This window comes from Polyodon spathula, chromosome 8 (assembly GCF_017654505.1).
Source record: "Polyodon spathula isolate WHYD16114869_AA chromosome 8, ASM1765450v1, whole genome shotgun sequence".
NCBI classification, from domain to species: Eukaryota; Metazoa; Chordata; class Actinopteri; order Acipenseriformes; family Polyodontidae; genus Polyodon; species Polyodon spathula.
The window spans coordinates 17,673,871-17,692,931 of record NC_054541.1 but is presented as its reverse complement, the minus strand read 5'-3'; the positions used below and the strand labels follow the sequence as shown (position 1 = coordinate 17,692,931).

At 38.3% G+C, this 19,061-nt stretch overlaps 1 protein-coding gene across 17 annotated transcripts in view; it reads left to right on the top strand.

Moving 5' to 3' along the window:
* Positions 1-4,571: 4,571 nt before the first annotated feature.
* Positions 4,572-19,061, top strand: part of LOC121319540 (ELKS/Rab6-interacting/CAST family member 1-like) — a 346,328-nt gene continuing 331,838 nt past the window's right edge. For 9 of the 17 annotated variants that reach the window (XM_041257072.1, XM_041257074.1, XM_041257070.1 and 6 more), the window contains exons 1-2: positions 4,574-4,764; positions 13,252-14,306. In XM_041257072.1, coding sequence (XP_041113006.1) covers positions 13,605-14,306 — 702 coding nt within the window. In that variant the 5' untranslated portion in view covers positions 4,574-4,764; positions 13,252-13,604. Of the gene's footprint in view, positions 4,775-13,251; positions 14,307-19,061 lie in introns of all 17 variants that reach the window. The other 8 variants (XM_041257065.1, XM_041257063.1, XM_041257069.1 and 5 more) reach the window with 2 other exon arrangements.

Below are 19,061 nucleotides of genomic sequence, written 5' to 3'. Positions count from 1 at the left end.
CCCTCTATATACTACTGCAACCCACAAAAAGATCTGACCAAATTCGATGGTAAAAATGTGCAAAAATGCAGAAAATCAGACTGGGGGCAAATACTTTTTCACGGCACTTATATATATTCACCTACAAAATATATTAAGGATGTTTTCAGGATTTGGGGGAAAGTTTTAAAAGTGGAAAACAACTTTCAACAAAAAAAACACAAAGTTTGAAAATTAAAAGGTGTGTTTTCTTTCCATTTATCTACACATCCTACCCCACAACTTCCAAGTGAAAAAAATATTCTAGAAATTTGTAGAAAATGACTTAAAAATTAAAACTGAAATAGATTGGTTGGATAAGTGTCCACCCCCCTTTTAATAGCAATCCTAAATTAGCTCAGGTGTAACCAATTGCCTTCAAAATCACATACCAAGTTAAGTGGCCTCCACCCGTGTTAAATTGTAGTGATTCATGTGATTTCAGGATAAATTCATCAGTTTCTGTAGGTTCCCTCTGCTGGGTAGTGCATTTCAAAGTAAAGACTGAACCATGAGCACCAAGGTGCTTTCAAAAGCATTCCGGGACACAGTTGTTGAAAGATACAGATCAGGGTATGGGTATAAAACAATATCAAAGGCCTTGAATATCCCAATTGTTAAAAAATGGAAGGTGTATGGCACCACCAAAACCCTGCCTCGATCAGACCTTTCCTCCAAACTGGATGACCGTGCAAGGAGGAGACTGATCAGAGAGGCTACTGTTTGCAAGAGCTACAGGCTTTTACGGCCAAGACTGGTCAAAGTGTGCATCTGACAACAATATCCCAGGAACTCCACAGATCTGTTCTGTATGGTAGGGTGGCAAGAAGGAAGCCATTACTCAAGAAAACCCACCTTGAATCCCATTTGAAGTATGCAAAAAAAAAAAAAAAAAAATCTGTAGCCATGTGGCAAAAAGTTTTGTGGTCTGACGAAATTAAAATGGAACTTTTTGGCCTAAATGCAAAGGGTTAGGTTTGGTGTAAACCCAACACAGCGCATCACCCAAAGAATACCATCCCTACTGTGAAGCATCATGTTATGGGGCACTTGTCAAGATAGGGAAAATGAATGGAGCAAAGTACAGAGAAGTCCTTGAGGAAAACCTGCTGCCCTCTGCACGAAAGCTGAAACTGGGATGAAAGTTCACCTTTCAGTATGACAACAACCCAAAGCACACAGCCAAAGCTACACTGGAGTGGCTAAGGAACAAAAAGGTAAATGTCCTTGAGTGGCCCAGTAAGAGCCCCGACCTAAATCCAATCGAAAATTTGTGGCATGACTTGAAGATTGCTGTCCATCAACACTCCCCAAGGAACTTGACAGAGCTTGAACAGTTTTGTAAAGAAGAATGGTCAAATATTGCCAAATCTAGGTGTGCAAAGTTGGTAGAGACCTATCCCAACAGACTCACAGCTGTAATTGCTGCCAAAGGTGCTTCCACCAAGTATTAACTCAGGGGGGTGGAGACTTATCCAATTATGATCTTTCAGTTTTGTATAATTTTTTTCTCAATAAAAACTTTTTTCCCCTTAACAGTGTGGAGTATGGTTTCTCAATAAAAACTTTTTTTCCCCTTAACAGTGTGGAGTATGGTGTGTAGATAAGTGGAAAAAAAAATCCTCATTTAAATACATGAAACTCTGAGGCACTGTGTGTGAAAAAAATATATATATATATATATATATATATATATATATATATATATATATATACACACACACACACACACATACACATACATACATAGTAAACCAGGCTTCACTCTCCACTGTTCATTACCCTTTAAAATGCAGACCAAGACACACAAAATTGAAGTCTTAGCGCTTGCGTGCACTTTTAATAATAAACACACAAAGTAAACAAAACAAATACATAGCTCCTATTCGGAGCACTAACTAAACACAATATCTGCCCTAGCTAACAAGGGACAGGTAAGCTGTTTTCCTGTCACAAAACAAAACTTAACACACAAGAAGGTTTCACACTACCTTTTTTCCATAATTGCACACACTTACAACTGGGCTCTTCCATCTGCAGCAGCCTTAAGCAGAATGACTGCTCTCCTTAAATACCTTGCACGTAGCTCTAAATTTACAATGCTAGCCAGGTGCAGGTGATAATTAACAATAAAACAATAATTAACACATGTTTTTTAGGCTGGGAGGAATTTAACCCTCTCCCTGCTCACTGGAACTAGGTGTGCTGAGGGGGCAGCACCCACACTTTAAAAATTGTTCCAGTGCCATTGTTTATTGGACATGCACAATCCATCGACTTGTGAAACTATGAAAACATTTGATAAATGTTTATACAAATGCACGTTGGCTTTGCCAAGTTATACAGATGTTGAAATCGATTCGAAACAGTCCCAAAACTCGGTTACCCAAGGGCATCTGGCATACTTTAATAAAGTCTATATATGCAGCATGTTCATTGTCAAGTTATTTGGCCCATCCAATCATTTATTTTATTAGTACCAAAAGTAAGAAAATGTGCCTATTCGGGTCTAAAATTCTAGCTGTCAACAGTTTGAATACAGACCCTAAAACGAACATTGGGACATATTTTCAAAGCGTTTACACCAGTTTAATTAACTCCAGTTTTTTGGATGGAGAAAAGCAGCTGTTAATATAACAGAACCAAATAGCTAGATAATATAATACAAGGTCTGCCAAGCACCCTAAAGTTGTTTGTTTCTCATTTGGTAGCATTAAGATGATTGATTTGCTTTTATAATGTAGGAGTTAATTAAAGATTGGAGTAAACGCTTTGAAAATATGGCCTACATTATTACAGTGGTCCCTGTTCACAAAACTTTAGGAACGTTTTACTGACTGTTGTTTGAACAGTTTTTATAGTTCTACTTCTATTATTCACATTATTTGAACTTAAATCTATACAAAATATACATATACATGTACATTTTCAGTGAACATGACTCTATAACATTTGTTTGATGCCGTTGTAGAGCAGGCGTGTAAGTGAAATGAAAGGGACACTGGCATGCTCTGCACAGTAACAACTGAACATGTGATAAAATGCTTAATGTGATTTTGTAAACTCCCCACCCTTCCCCATTAAGTGTGGCACTGTATTTTAAAACTGCAGCATTAATATGGAAGTTCAGTCCCTTTTTGTTGTAGACAGGTACATTAGCGCTCCGACGCTTGCAGTTGTGGAATGATTGTCTGAAGTGTACATGTTAAACTCTAGATGGCGATGCAAAAAATGTAGGATGATCACCTGCAATATACATCTCATACACAAAATGGCGCTGCAGAAAAATTCAGTGTTATTGCCTGCCATTTATATTTGAAACACAAGATGGAACTCAGCAAAATTACACAGGTTCATCATCCTGTAGTTGAAGCTACTGTAATATTATTAGGCTGGTTGGTCTGGGGGTTAAAGAAAAGAGCTTGTAACCAGGAGGTCGTCAGTTGAAATCCTGGCTCAGCCATTGATTGACTCACTGTGTGACCCTGAGCAAGTCATTAACGTCCTTGTGCTCCGTCTTTCAGGTGAGATGTTGTTGTAAGGGACTCTGCAGCTGATGCATAGTTCACACACCCTAGTCTCTGTAAGTTGCCTTAAGTAAAGGTATCTGCTAAATAAAAAAAAACAATAACAATTATTCAGAAGCAGTGATTCATCTTCCCACATATAGTCTTTCTATGATATTATTCTTTTGTAATTTTTTGCATTGAGGCAATTACATATACAGGAGGAAAAAAAATGTAATTTTGTTTAATGCCATCTAAAGGAAACATTTTGAAATGTTACATTATCAATGTTCAACTGCCCAGCTCTGATAAAACCATTTCAATATTTTCAACGTTATGGAGACATGCGAAATGTATCAGTACCTTTTGACCTCTAACCTAGTACGGCTGTCGTAATGTGGTAATCTTTCTGGATGATGAAGACCGAATGGTTTGAGATATTGAGTTTACATTTGGAACATATACTATTTCTGTGTGCGTATATATATATATATTTTCAGTAGTCAAGACAAAGCAAAATATCACAAAGTACATTGCCAAATCTTATATGAAACGTTTTAACTGTTATATGACTATAAATACAAGTAAAAAATATACTAAATCTATAAAAACTAGTCAAAAACTTATATATAAGGGAGGGGGCCCATTTAGAAATTTTGCACCATACCCCATTCCAACCTAGCTACGCCCCTAACTCTCTGATTCTATCAGTCAAGTTCCACTGTTTTACTGCCATATTGTATTACCCTAAACCAGTATCAATAATACAGACCACATACTTTGTAATATTCACATTTGGAATACACAGCTGTATTCTATGACTCTTTTACTCAAGTTCCTGTAGTTCGGTACAACACTAACTCCTGGCAGTACGCCACAGATCACATGCTTTTGATCCATTTTAACTTCATGCTTCCAAACCAATTCCATCAGCGTTACATTCCTCAGCACAGTTACAAAAATTCAAAAATGACCTTCCCGTTATGGCGCCTCTATGTTGGCCCCTCTACGCGGTAGCGGCGAGGAATGCCAGTGTCGTGAACGCGCATTGGCGCTGACGTCATTGAAGCGCCTGGGAAAGTGGAGCTGGTGGTGCTGGCAAGAGCGGAAAAAATAAGAAACGGGAATGAAACAGACCACTTCCACTTACCAGATATAATTGGAATTATTAACGGTCCCCTGGCAAATCTGGGTGACTAGCAACGTTGTAACCGGGTTTGGACGAGACTCATCCTGGACGGTAAGCTAAAGTAGGCAATTGTATTATTTTTTCATGGGTTCATTAGCTAGTATAGTAAACTGTTATGTGTTAAACGCTCTATTTAGCATGTCAAGCAAGGGGGAGTAGCCTGTATGTATTTAGTGTATATACTAACCTATGTATGCCTGTGCAATGACATCGATTCCATTGATAGTTATTCCTGTATGAAAACAAATCTATATAATTCTATAAATCAACCGTTTTCTGGTGAATGGTTGAGGCTGGGTGTCTCCTTTCTATGCCGTGCTTTGCCTAGGTATGGTGGGAATGTGCAATTAGCTTTAAAACACGTACGAACTGGAACATCATTATATATGTATAATTTTATTACCTACTGTAGTTACTGCTTTGGTACTAAATGTATTTTATATTTTCAATCCTCGTGACTTAAGTAACGTATGAGCGATGTATTTTGATGTGCTAAAACATACTACTTTTATAAAAATAATTAAAACATCGTTGTGTTTGTACTTTTCATGAAATGAAACACTTTTGTTATAGGATTTGCAACTGCAAAAGCAGTGAATTGCGAAGAAATGTTTTAAAAATGTCGAGTTGCATTTATGCGAAAAGCAGCCTGTGATGTGGTAGTACACAATGTTCACAACATTTTTTTTTTTTATTGTTTTCGTTTGGAGTGACAACCCTAAACTCTTTGACATTGGCACAATACGAACGTATTCACTGTAAATAAGACATATATTTTATTATTATATCAGGTTGTTTGAACTAGTTTGCAGTGGTTGACTCAAACCATTGCATTTGGCTGTAGTGCAAATACATGAACATACATAAAATTCCTCTTGCTTTGGCGAGGGTGTGTTGCCGTGATTAGCATACGAATTAAAAAACATAATGTCATTAACAAGTCTTAGAACATAGATCATTTTGTGAACCTCTGTCGACAACTGTGTTGTGCTATGTCAGTATTAAACACATTTATTTATTTGTATTTATTTATTTATGTATTTAAAATACTTTATTAGCGGGGGTAGATATCCATTAGGCGTTTCATTCAAATGGAAACACAGTGTACAGTTTTTGCGATTTTGTAATGTCAGATTGTAGGCTATATTGTGTTTGGTACAGTTTTTGTACTGTAGGTTGTGTGTGGCTGTGTTACTACCAGTTATATGGTGGCACACACACATTTAGAATGAACTGAGAACAAACTCCTGGTCATTTAGTAAAATATTAGAAGTGGGTGGAATAATAAACCAAGTTAAATCACTGCTGCTCACTGCAATAGTATAAATAGGTAGGGCCTATACTTGTAAAGGTTATACTCATTTTCTAAGTCAGACAATGATAGGAGTATGATTGTATAAACATCTGGACATTGCTGATTTGTTGTTGAAGCTTTTTTTTTTTCTGTAAATACACTTGAGATTGATAAATGTATTAGATTTGTAGGGCAACTATAGTTAACTGTACTTTTTGTTATTTAGAGTGTCATCCTATTCTTTAAATCTATTATTTTGTATTAGCTTTTATTAACACTATTGTGCTAAGAATCCTTTATTTTTATTTTTTATAAACATAAATTCAGTATGTTCAGGTATTTCAAGTACAACACAAACTATTTCATGCTGGTACCTATGCTGCATGTCATGTAGTCTGTTTGGAGCTGTTTGGTTTGAGCTACAACACAAGTGATTATGACCAGCAAACCGAAGCAACTAGCTTTTAGTGCTGTCTTTGAAATATCTGTGTCCAAACTGAAGTGTGAGATGCATACAATGAACCAAAAGATCTTGGATAATACTTCTAGCTCTAATCGACAGTAAGAAAGTGGGGTTTAAAACCTCAGTTTATGGCTGTTGATTTTACAGTATACTTTCATGTTTCTTTGTGTGGAAGTTACAGGTCAGATGTGAAGCCAGGCTCATTTTGGAGTGATTTTGAGGATCAAAAAATTATATTTAGAATGTCAGTAGCCCTGGTCTTCTGTAGAATTCATGCAAAATAAGTAGCACAGCTTTAGTATTTCTGTGTTGCTGGGGGCCTTAAAATTGAAAAATTCTCCAATTGTTCCTTTTAAAGTAGAATCACTTTCAAATTGCTCAGGTGTGCTCATAATTTAGTTTCTGTATGCAGCTCTGCTACTGTCTACCTACTTTACTGTCTGATTTAATGAGCTCACAAAAAGGCGTCAGGATGAAAGTATCTAAAATGGCCCCATCTTTAAAGGGCTGAAACCCCTTGGGACACGAGTTAACAAACTGACCTTTCAGGGGCTTCTAGGTGAGGATTTGAAGGATATGGTAAAATAATTGACTGGGTCTCCTTCACAGTTTAATAAATGTACAAACATGAACACGCATTTATGTAGTTTTGGGTTATGTTGTACAATATTAGCAAATAGTTTGAGTTTAAACCAAGAGAAACCGTAAAATCTGTATAAATAAATAAATCCATAAAACTAAAACCATAAAATGTGTATAATCTTTATATGCAAGTGGTTTGTCATAGGGTTACAGAGGTACTGTTGACCTCTTCTTTGTTTCCATCTTTAAAAATGGATTCTTGCAAAGTTCTGAAACAAGCATTCATGGACTGTAGATGAGCGTTTGAAGGACTTGCTGCTGTGAGAGTGCAAGGCTGTTTATTTTGGTGTGGCCCAGGCTCGCAGGGGCCGGAAATAATTATCCCAATAAACCATGGAATCGAGGACCTGTACATTGTGTGTGTCTCCTTCCTTCATTTTCCTCAGTACACTACAATATTAATTTGGCTTGTGGGCACTGTCAATCATTTCAGGAACAAAAATGCCAATGTTCTTTATAAGGCCGAACACGAATAAGGCGGTCTCCTAATTGTGAACACTGACAACCACATCATAACAGGGTAGCACTGTAATATTGACTGCTGCAATAGCAACATTATTTCAACATTAGTACACTATTCATTGTTTTCCATATCTTTTTTCAGTTTGTTCTGTTTCCCTCCATCCTCCTCTTAGTGTTCAGAAAATAAATAGTAAACCCTGTCTTGAAACTGGAATTAACAGATCATGTAAGGACAGCTCTGAACATTCCTGCTTCTTGTATTGCTTCAAAGTGTAATATTCATAAAGCATTAGTGTGCATAATTGTGGTGCCTTCCTGTGAAAAAGCCACTGAGTTTTAGGTTTACATTTTTAGTGTTTCAGATGGCTTTTTATGTACGTTACGGTGTTTGTAATTTCACCTTGAGATTAATTGCTTTTTATTATGCAGAATGTTTGTTTTTTTCTTCAACAGACAGTGGTATAAAATTGATATACTTAATCTAGATGTTGATAGGTGAAATGGTAGCCACGTTAGTCCAGATGATGAGATGAGACAGAAGGAGAGGCGATACCTTGTGATTCTTGTTTAGTTAGTCCAATAAGATATCCGCTCTTCTTTGTCTATACTTTATCTAGAAATCAAAAGCTTGTTTTCGGCTGCTTTAGAAAGAATTTAAAAAGGCAAATTATGGGTAAAAGAAGTAAAACCTATTTATATAGCTCTTGAAATAGTTTATTAGGATTCTGAGAAGACATTAATACATAATCCATTAGGGGGCTCCCAAGTGGCACATCTAGTAAAAGCACTCCACGTGGAGTGCAGGATGTGCCCTATTGCCTGGGGATCTCAGGTTCGAGTCCAGGCTATGTCACAGGCAATTGGCCGAGTGCTGCCCGGGTATGGAGGGCTTAGATCGGCAGGGGAATCGATGGCTCACCGCGCATTAGTGACCCCTGTGGCCGATAGGGCGCTTGTGGTTCTGCAGTGGAGCTGTCAGATCTGTGTTGTCCTCCGGTGCTATAGGTTTGGTGGCAGTGCGAAAAATTTATAGTAGCAGCGTACTTGATTATGTTTGACACACCCAGGAGAAATCATACATACACTGCCAGGCAACTTTATTAGGACCTCTACTGGGGTGGAAATAAGACTCCTATTTCATGGCAGCATCACCCATTCCAGGTTTTACTATGAGCCCGATTAGCCACAGTGCATAGGTAACAAGTATAGGTGTGTGTTATTAAACTATTAAAACTAGAAATAGAGCAAACTGCTAATCAATGGGAGTCTTTATTTCTGTCATGCTATTCGTAAGATTGGCCACTATTTGACAATCCCAGCCTTGACATGAGGTGGCATAGACCGTACAAGGTGCAGGAAGGTGTCTTGTAGAATGTTGATCCATTCAGTCATTGTTATTTTACACATGCAGTATGGGTGCAGAGAGGTAAGCAAAAGATCATGATGACAAATTTGCCGCTCAAGTTCAACCCAGATGTGCTCCATTGGATTGGATCTGTGGATTGTGATGGTCTTGGAGGATGCCTCTGTCATGGTCATTCTCCTCAAACCATCGTGTGTAATCTTCTTGAAAGAATCCATCAGGCTACAGCATTTTTGGATAGACTTAATCAGCTCCAAAGCCTTTTCAACTACAGAGTTCGGCTTTCTGGCGTGATCAAGGGACCTAGGGTTTACCAGGAGAGCATGTGCCACACCAGGGCGATGCCAAATCTGATCAGATAGACCGGTCCTAATAAAGTGGCCAGGATGTGTATTTATATTTAGAATATGAAGCTTGCTTCGAAGATGATCCACAACTGCCCCCCTTCTCTATAGCTGTGTGTTTCCTTTACTGAGCCTTCATGTGTTTCTTGGTTGCTTCTGAGCGCTCATCCTGGGAGTATTGGCAGGAGGTCTCCAATTTAAATTCTGCTCTGGTGACAGTAATAACTAATTCATTATTGTATCCAAGAATGCCATGGAGCATGATAATTGATTGACCACTGATGTCCGAGTAAGTGACCTTATTGCTGCAGTGAGTTGAATATCCATTGGTCCTTTTTTAATCAGGAGTATTCTTGCATAGTGTTCAGGCAGTGAGAAAGTGAACAGGCTGATAAGATGCTGGACATCACCCAAAGAACAACAGGAAATTCTTAACCAATCAATTTCTGCCTCTTTCTTGGTGCAGAACCAAGATACATATCCATCAAATGTAGTTTTAGAATTTAAATGAAAGTGCTGTAGAACAGTAAAGCAGACCACAGAAGGAAACAAGAAAACGTAATGAGTTTATTATTGCAAGATTCATTTTCTTCATAAAATAATCATTCAGTCTTCTTCAGATAACGTCAGTCAAAACGGGTTTATTCAGGAATCAAAACACAAACAGGTGCAAAGTAAATCAAACGTGATCCATCAGTGATCTCACACACAGGCCTCAGTTGATGGTGCTCGGAGGTGGCATCAGTGCAGATGTTATTTTCTTCTGAGCTTTCATGACATTGGATGTTCTTTTACTGGGCCGCCATGGCACAGAGATGTTTGTTTCTGAGTTGGCATCAGTGTAGATGTTTCTGAGCTGAGCAAAGAAATTACTTTGTACAGCACAGATGTACAGCTAGCTTACTTAACTTCCTTGACCAAATTTGGTTTTATTTCCCTAGCATGGTGTGAGACAAATCACTTTAATAGTTAACTGGTGTTTCTTCTTCACTTCACTATGGTCAGCAGAAACCCAAATAACAAGAAGTTACATTTAAGAGTTTTGCTAAATTCTCACCGGCAACAAAGTGCTATGCCCACGTATCACAAGGTCGAATGACAAGGCTGGTGATTACAGACTGCTGATGTGCACCAGCTATGTAAAGCTTCATTTTAAGTTCATTTAACCCTGTGTTGATTACGAGCTTACATTAAACAAGAAAATCACACAATGTTTACAAGCAGTTTCAATGATTCCCCCCCCCCCCCCCCCCCCAACTGTTTTGCCAATTACAGTGAAATAAAAAATTGTCATTGTTAACACTTATCCTTTTTCCTAAGCACGGTTACATCAGCCTAACACATTGTCACCCATTCTCTGACCAGCTGGGCGAGTTTCATCTTTGCATAAGTAGGGGTAGGGTCCGCTGCCAGCCAAAACTTAAACCCAAATTTGACATGTTTGTTTGATGTGTATTGTGTCCAGCGACACCGTGCTTTTGTCGGAAACAGCTGCTTGTCCATGTAATGCTTTATGTTTAGCTTGAAGCAGGCAATGCTGTTTTCAGTGAAGTCATTCCAAATTTTTTATGCTAAGGCAAATATAGCTGTAGTTGCTCTCAAATCAAAAGGCAAAAATTTCAAGGTTTATTGAAAAGTTCTTGTAATAGTAATATTATAAGATAGCAGACTATATGCTCATGTAGACAGCCAGATGACAGTTCTCCAAGGAATTGATAAGATTACAATAGAGGTTTGGATGACACACATCTAGACTTCAAGAGCATATTCTATTCAAATACGTACTGCAGTAAATTCAGCGGAGGTGGCGATAACAAACTGGCTTGTATACATATAAAATAGCTTATAAAATGGGTATTTTAAATACTCTATCATGATTGGTAAAAACAGGTCACAAGGGGGTGTTGCTATTATACCATATCACCATGGGTCGGCACTTTTTACAAAAACAGGCAAATCACTGGCAGATATTCATACTCTAGAATTTAAAAACAAATGGCAGACATATTGGAATTTATTGCAATAGTGTTGACCGACGAGATTTATGTAAATGTTGAACTTTTCGGAAACTTGTGTACATGCGATATTAAATGAATCTGAACCAGACACCAATGATTAATTAAAGTAGTGAAAAAAAAACAAAAGTATTCAAATAAATTCAAAAGCCATCATTCTGATTGCTCTGTTCCTTCTCCCTGAACTACGGAATTTCCCTATCCCATTTTGAAAATTAATAGCTTAAAAAATCTCTCAAACTTTCAGCTTTTCATAAAATATTTGGGTCCCTCTTAAAAGAGACTTTGGGGTTAAAATATGTTTTGTTGCCGTTGCTCCCGCTGTCTGTTCTTCGGTCTGCCTGCCTGCTGCCACTGGACCCACCCCCTGCACAGCTGCGTGATCTGATGCTGAACATTTATAAATTCATCTCGACACTTCCTGCTATACCTTTTAAATGTGTCCAGGTACGATGGTGTCATGTTTTCTGCTGTTTAAAATAGTTTCTTAACAGTGGTCCAGTAGTTCTCCATGTTACCAAGCTGTAAATTGCTGTCAGTTTGATAAGTAACCGGGTATTCCATGTAAATAACGTCTTTCTTGCCACTGTGAAGCTGTAGCATAAATCTGTTATGGATACCTCCTGTTACTACCCTGGATAACAAAGGATTATTAAAAAAAAAAAAAAAAAAAAAAAAAAAAAAACAAACAAACAAAAAAAAAAAAAAAACACTCTCACCTGATACTATTGCAGGTCTTGTGAGAATGGGTTTGTGTGATTTAAAGGCAGCCTTATTTGTGCCTCGTGATTTAAAGGCAGACTCATTTGTGCTGTGTCATGATGGAAATGGGCAGTAATATTTTACTTTCAAGTGTAATTAATAAACCAAGAATTACAAGAAGTGTAATAAATCAAAACTGCACTTTCAATGGCAATGTTCAATTCAACATCTGAATAGTTGTCCCAATAGTAATTGTTATGGGTACTATTTCCCTGGAATGTCAAACTGACCTGCAACATCTTTGGGGTCTTGCTTGTGCTTGCTTTACAGCTGCAGGGAGGTGAGGTGGCTTGTCTGAGGTGGGATGGTACTGCAACCCAGGTCTTAGTAGTTGAACTCCACATTCCTGGGCGTTTGTTCCCTTTTACGTAACCACACAGTAGACCTATTACTGATGCTGTACCATCTGTTACTGGGGTAGAACCGGGCAAAGATCTCTCTGGTACCAGTATACTGTAGTAGGATTGCAGATCATATCGTATTGTGATGTTAAGGTATAGTTACACCCGTAATAATGATACATACCTGTGGTAACACTGCACTTTTATGAATGATCGTGTAATGGACAACAAGTCTGGCATTTTATATCTCATTTAGTTTAGTCCCCCATCTGTCACAAATCTGACAACCAGTTTGACGCATGCAACATTTGTCATTTAGTGTGACCCCATCTTAACCCTAGCAGAATTGTCCCAAGAATGTCTGTGAGCAAGCTTGGGGCTTTCATTTCAGCACCGTAGGCAAACTCACTCCATATACTCAGCTTTGCTGCTTGGAGAGTTCACGCAATTAATTTGTTTGGCTGTGTTTCCACTGCCCAATACTGTGCCTGATGCACAGCACATTTTTGTAACGCATCATTCTATGATAACTGTGGCTTATTCTTTCTTTTTGTTTTAACGGTCCCCAAAAGTGTAATGTGTGGTTTGTTTGCAATGTGTAGTTATTGGAAAGCAAAAATCACATCGGAGCAGAAGGTACTTCAGGAGTGGAAATAAGACGCACCTGAGTTTGATACCTATACTGCTGCTAGTCAAGCTTGTATTAAAACCTGGAGTGGGTGAAACTGCTGTGAGAAAGGAATATTATTTTCATTGCTGAGGAAAAATCTTTAGTCTCTGATCTAGCTGTATGTGGCTTTTATTTTTATTTAAATTGTTCTCTTTTTTTTTCTCTCTCTCCTTTCATTGCAGTGACTAGGCATTGAGATTTTCAGCATTGCAGATAATGGATTACTTATGAACTGGTCTTCAACGTTCAGCTGCACCTGCCCTGTTCAATACACACACATTTAAAAATCAACTTTGGCAAACTTTTTACCTTGTTTGACACCAAACCAAAACAACCAATGTCATTTTATAACATCAAAAAAAGATTGTTACAGTGTATCAGTTGACTTGTATAAATTATGAAACATTACAATATAACAGTGATCATTTTTAGAAAAAAACAAACATTTGGATTTTAAAAAACAAAACAAAAAAACAAAAAACAAAAAAAAATAACAAAACAAAAAAATCTACTCTATTATACTCTATTAACAACCATGTACAGCAGTGGCCGGTCAGTGGGTAAGATGGATGGGAGCGGAAACAATCGGAGCCCTGGCCGCTCCCCCAGGCTGCCGCGGTCTCCGCGATTGGGCCACCGACGAACCAATAGCACCGGCGGGAGCTCGGGTAGCGGTGTGGGTGGAGGGAGTGGGAAGACGCTGTCCATGGAGAACATCCAATCGTTGAACGCTGCCTACGCCACCTCAGGCCCCATGTACCTGAGTGACCACGAGAGCGTGGGGTCCGACCAGCCCAGGAGCACCATGACGCTGGGTCGCTCTGGGGGCCGGCTGCCTTACGGGGTGCGCATGACCACTGTGGGGAGCAGCCCCAACATCACGGCCGCCAGCGGCCCGGGAGGACCTTCACACAGCGGGGTAGCCAGCGACACCATCGCCTTTGGGGACCACCACCTGCCAGCCGTCAGCATGGCTTCCACGGTGCCCCACTCCCTGCGCCAGGCCCGGGACAACACCATCATGGACCTGCAGGTCCAGCTGAAAGAGGTGCTGCGGGAGAACGAGCTGCTGCGCAAGGACATGGAGGTTAAGGAGAGCAAGCTCAGCTCCTCCATGAACAGCATCAAGACCTTCTGGAGCCCCGAGCTGAAGAAGGAGCGTGCCCTGCGCAAGGATGAGGTCACCAAGATCACCATCTGGAAGGAGCAGTTCAGGGTAATGCAGGAGGAAAGCCAGGTAAGACTCTTTAAGTAATAAGAACGTATCAGGCATCAGTTATAACTGCTCTTAGCTCTTACTTATACTTTACTGTGTTCTTTATTTTGCTCTTAAATTTGATCTTATTGTACTTTTATATTATTTATTCATAACTGGTCTTATCAATATTATGATATTCTGTATTGTGGTATTTTATAATATGATAACTTATAATGCGATACTTTGTACTGTGATATTTTGTAACAATTGTAAGTCACCCTGGATAAGGACTTCTGTTAAGAAATATATAATAATAAGGACAGGACTAGTTCTTGGCAATGCCCATTTAGTCCTTTAATTCTCAGAATCACCTCTGTTAAGGTCAGGACACATGAAGCCACTTTTTCAGGAACAGTGGCTTGAAACCTGATTCCAGGAGACCAGGAAAACCAAATTTGAGGCAGCTTTGCTATCAAACCCCAAATCTCCCCTGGTGTGCCATGGTCTGAAATCTAGTCTACTGAAACCAAGTTCCAAGCCCCAGAGTTGCTCTGTGTTCCCTCTGCTTTATATATGTGTATTCCATTGTGGAAAATTGTGTCCTAAAAGCTGTTAAGAGACTAATTCCAGTTGACAGTTGTTTTGGCTAGTGTCTGTTGTAGTCAGTGGTAGAATCCCCCTGGATTGCATCTATCTGTGCCTATCCTGGGATACATACAAAATATTGATAAATGTAGCTGATAAATGCACTAGCTACTAAAATGTTTATATACTTGCACTATTGTTAATTACATGATAAATATTAAAGCGTCATAATTCTGTTTTACCTTGGAGTCTGTGTAAATTTACATTTCCTTTTTCTGTTTTGGTTTCAAAAAAAAAAAAAAGTGGGGTTAGAATGGAATTCTCTATCAATTCTTTAAGTTTAGCTCCTTTTTGTATGTTTTTTAAATGTTGTTTTTTTTAACAACAAAAATATCAAAGGCTAAAATCTTGGATGGAGAATCTAGCAGAGCTTTTTGTTTGTACAGCCAAGGGCTGTCGGAATGCATGTATAGGCCAGACAGTCCTATTAAATTAGATTCATTATGTGCAGAGATATTGGCATTCTCTTAACTTTTACTGGCACTAAACTTGCTTGTGTTATGAATGTCAGGGTGTAGCCAGCAGAGGCAGATGATGCATGGCTACTTAAGAACAATACAGATCAAAGTTCTAAAACACCAGTTTGTGGCAAGCTTTGTGGTTTCAAATCACTGAAGAATTTTTATGAAGTAAAAAACAAAACAAAAAAACATATATGCAAGCAACTGATCACTGGGGTAGTGCACTGCAGTATTAACCTGGACTCTTCTCGTCTTGTTTTAATACAGTTCTTGGGTCATTCACGTTTTAGGAGAAACCCTTATTATAATGTCTGCTGAAGATTCCAAACAACATTTTTATTTTTACTTTTTTTTTTTTTTTTTTTTTTTTTAATTGACTACTTTTTTACTGAAAATGTATTTGAAAGGGCTTACTGTCTGTGGAAACTATTACTAGTCTCAAGAGACTAGTACTGCTCCACAAGAGCGCATTGAAGTGTGCACCTGGGAGTGGTAACTTTGGGCAGGGAAACACACCAGTACAGTCAGGTATTTTGTTACTGTTGCTTGTGAAATGCCTCGCCTGCTATTAAAACTGTCTCATAGTGAAGTAGCTCCCAGTTGGTGTTTAGCTGGGATCATTAATAACGTAGACACACACTAGCAATTGCTCACTATTTCTGCCTAATTAAGCTCTCAGGTAAAGCTGGAGTGGCTGAAACCGCAATTCAACTGGAGTCTTATATCGACCTCTGCTGTACTGCCGTTTGCGACTGAAACAGGCAGCTTTTAATTGTCCCATTTTAACCTTTTAAAGAAGTGATGCACAAGAAGCGGAACAGGTTCCCTTTGCTAAACTCAATCCATTCTCATTATTATTATTATTATTATTCAAAGCCTTTTACGAAGCAAGGAGCTAGCCACAGATCAAAGCCAACATCATTTACTGCACTCCTTAAATTCAGAGACAATCTGAGCCTCCAAACCATCTGTCAGCATACATGACGTACCCAGGGAACCGGAAATTTAGGTGAAACCATCATTGTGTGTGTTGGATTTACAGAATGTTTTATTACAGTTACAGTATGTTTCTTTACTACCTTTCTCATTGTAATCATGCATGCTGGTGCAGTCTGAGGTAGGTAAGACTCGAGGAACTGGTTTTAAAAGAAAAAAAATATATTAATGATATTTAGTAAATATTTTTTTACTTGGCATCCCTAAATCAGTGGTTCTAAAACTGGGGTCCTCAAGGGTTGCCCAGGGGATCCCCAGGAAATTCTAGAATCTCTAGAAAAGGTTTGGTATACAGACAAATGATCACTGTTTTGGTGCGAGACCAGCCTTGTGATGCAGACAACATAGCTTACTGGCCATAAAACATTACTGATAGGGGGTTCTCTTTGGGTTTATTGCATGAAAAGTGGTCTTTGACTGTGGTGAGAGACAGGCCTTGTGATAGTTCAAGTTTCTCTGTCTTGTTTGTGGTTTGACCTTTCTTTAGTTTTCAGTTGGGGGTCCCCATTCAGAATTATTTTAAAGGGCTCCCCCAAATAAAGTTTTTTAAAAATACCTCTGCCATAGATGATTGAACTGTTTGGAAATACACTTTTAATAAGATTATCAAGAGATGTAAGGAGAGTAATTGGGCACACTAAATAAAAAATAGAGAAAGGAGACTTTTTGGCATGTTGAACTGGGCTTGGGGAATAGCCCATTATGCCTCTGTACGGAGGTGCAGTGCCAGATATTGATCTAGCCCAGTAGAGGAATTGCCAGAATACCCTCAAACATTTTGAAATATTGTAAAGAGTGGAAGCTCATGCAGTTTATATAATAATAATAATAATAATAATAATAAATAATAATATAATAATAACTACTTGTTAAATGTATTAATCAATATTTAAATAATTTGAGTGCTGTTTAATGTGCATGGGAAAGCCCTGCAGATTTACAGCATGCATAAATAAATAAATAAATAAATAAAACGTTGCCTCTGAGCTTTAACCACCATCATTCCAGCTCTAAGTCCTGGGAAGCAGAAAGTGGGGAGCACAGAGGCCATTCTGGTATTTGATTGGTGGGTTTTTGGAGTTGCCATTCCAAGGATTCTTTCAGTTCCACTGCATGATGGATTTGACCTTTTGAACCCAATTGTATCCATGGAGATCAGTACAGCTTGCCTTTGCCAGCTGGAAGTGAGAAAACCTACCTGTGTGCTGTACTGCAGTTGTGTTTCTTTGTATAGTTACCAGCGCGGTCATAGTACTGGATCTTACAGAATAATTCCAGTAATTCTTACATATGCATACATTTTCTGCTTTTACAGTGAATGTGTTCCTTTTGTCTCAAAGAAGAATGCGGGGACATGACGGAAGTGCAGCATTGAAATATCTGGAAGGAGTGAATCATAGATCATTTGTAGCTTTGAAAAAAAAAAAGAATTAAATGCATGTTTAGCATAATGAATGTGTCTTTTTTTATATAGGGAAAATGGGAATCTATGAAATAACAAATAATGTCCGCTAAGATATACTAGAATTAATTTGTTAACTCTATGTACTTAAAGTTTGTTTATGACAGCTGTTCAGTTGACTTACTGGCCCCGTCGACACACAGCCTAAATGCGTTGCGAGTTCACCTTTATGCATATTTACGTTGTATATCTAGGATTTATGTCACAACTGTGTCCTTGCCAATTACCATTAAAGAAAATACCCATTATAGCTCATAATGCAATTATTAACCATAATAAACACAGTACCTCAATAAAAACTAGTGATTCTGGCATAATTATCTCAGATTCATGATGAAAAGAGATTAACAATTAATATTATGTATGTTTAAGTATTTCAAATCGATCATAAATGTGTATTTGTTATAAGACAAAAAGAAACCTAACAATCTAAATTATTATTACATTTATTCATTTTCTCAAAGGAATAATAATAAAGGTTAGGCTTCATAGTTAAAAAAAAAAAAAAAAAAATGTATGAAGAAGAAACAAAATAAAAGGAAAGTAATGCATTGTTAAATGTTCATAATGAATCCTTGATGTGCTCTCTGGTCATAGAGTTCTGCATTAGTGAAGCAGTCTTAATAGTTCATCATGCATTGTTTGGTTCAGTCACGTATTACATATACAGTGCCTATAGAAAGTCTACATCCCCTTTCAAAATTTTCAGCTTTTTGTTGCCTTATAGACTGGAATTAAAATGCATCAAAACAGTTTTTTTTTTTAAATTATCTACACCTCCTATCCCACAGCTTGGTTGGATAAGTGTCCACCCCCTTGTAATATCCTAAATTAGCACAGGTGTAACCAATTGCCTTCAAAATCACACACCAAGTTAGTGACCTCCACCTGTGTTAAATTTGTAGTGATTCACATGATTTCATGATAAATATTCAGCATTTCCTGTACGTTCCTTCTGTTGGGTAGTGCATTTCAAAGCAAAGATTCAACCATGAGCACCAAGGCGTTTTCAAAAGAACTGGACAAAGTTGTTGAAAGGCACAGATCAGGGGATGGATATAAAAATATTTCAGAGGCCTTGAATATCCCTTGGAGCACGGTCAAGATGATTATTAAGAAGTGGAGGGTGTACAGCACCACCAAGACCCTGCCTAGATCAGGCCGTCCCTGCAAACTGGATGACCGAGCAAGGAGGAGAGAAAGGCTACCAAGAGGCCAATGGCAACTTTG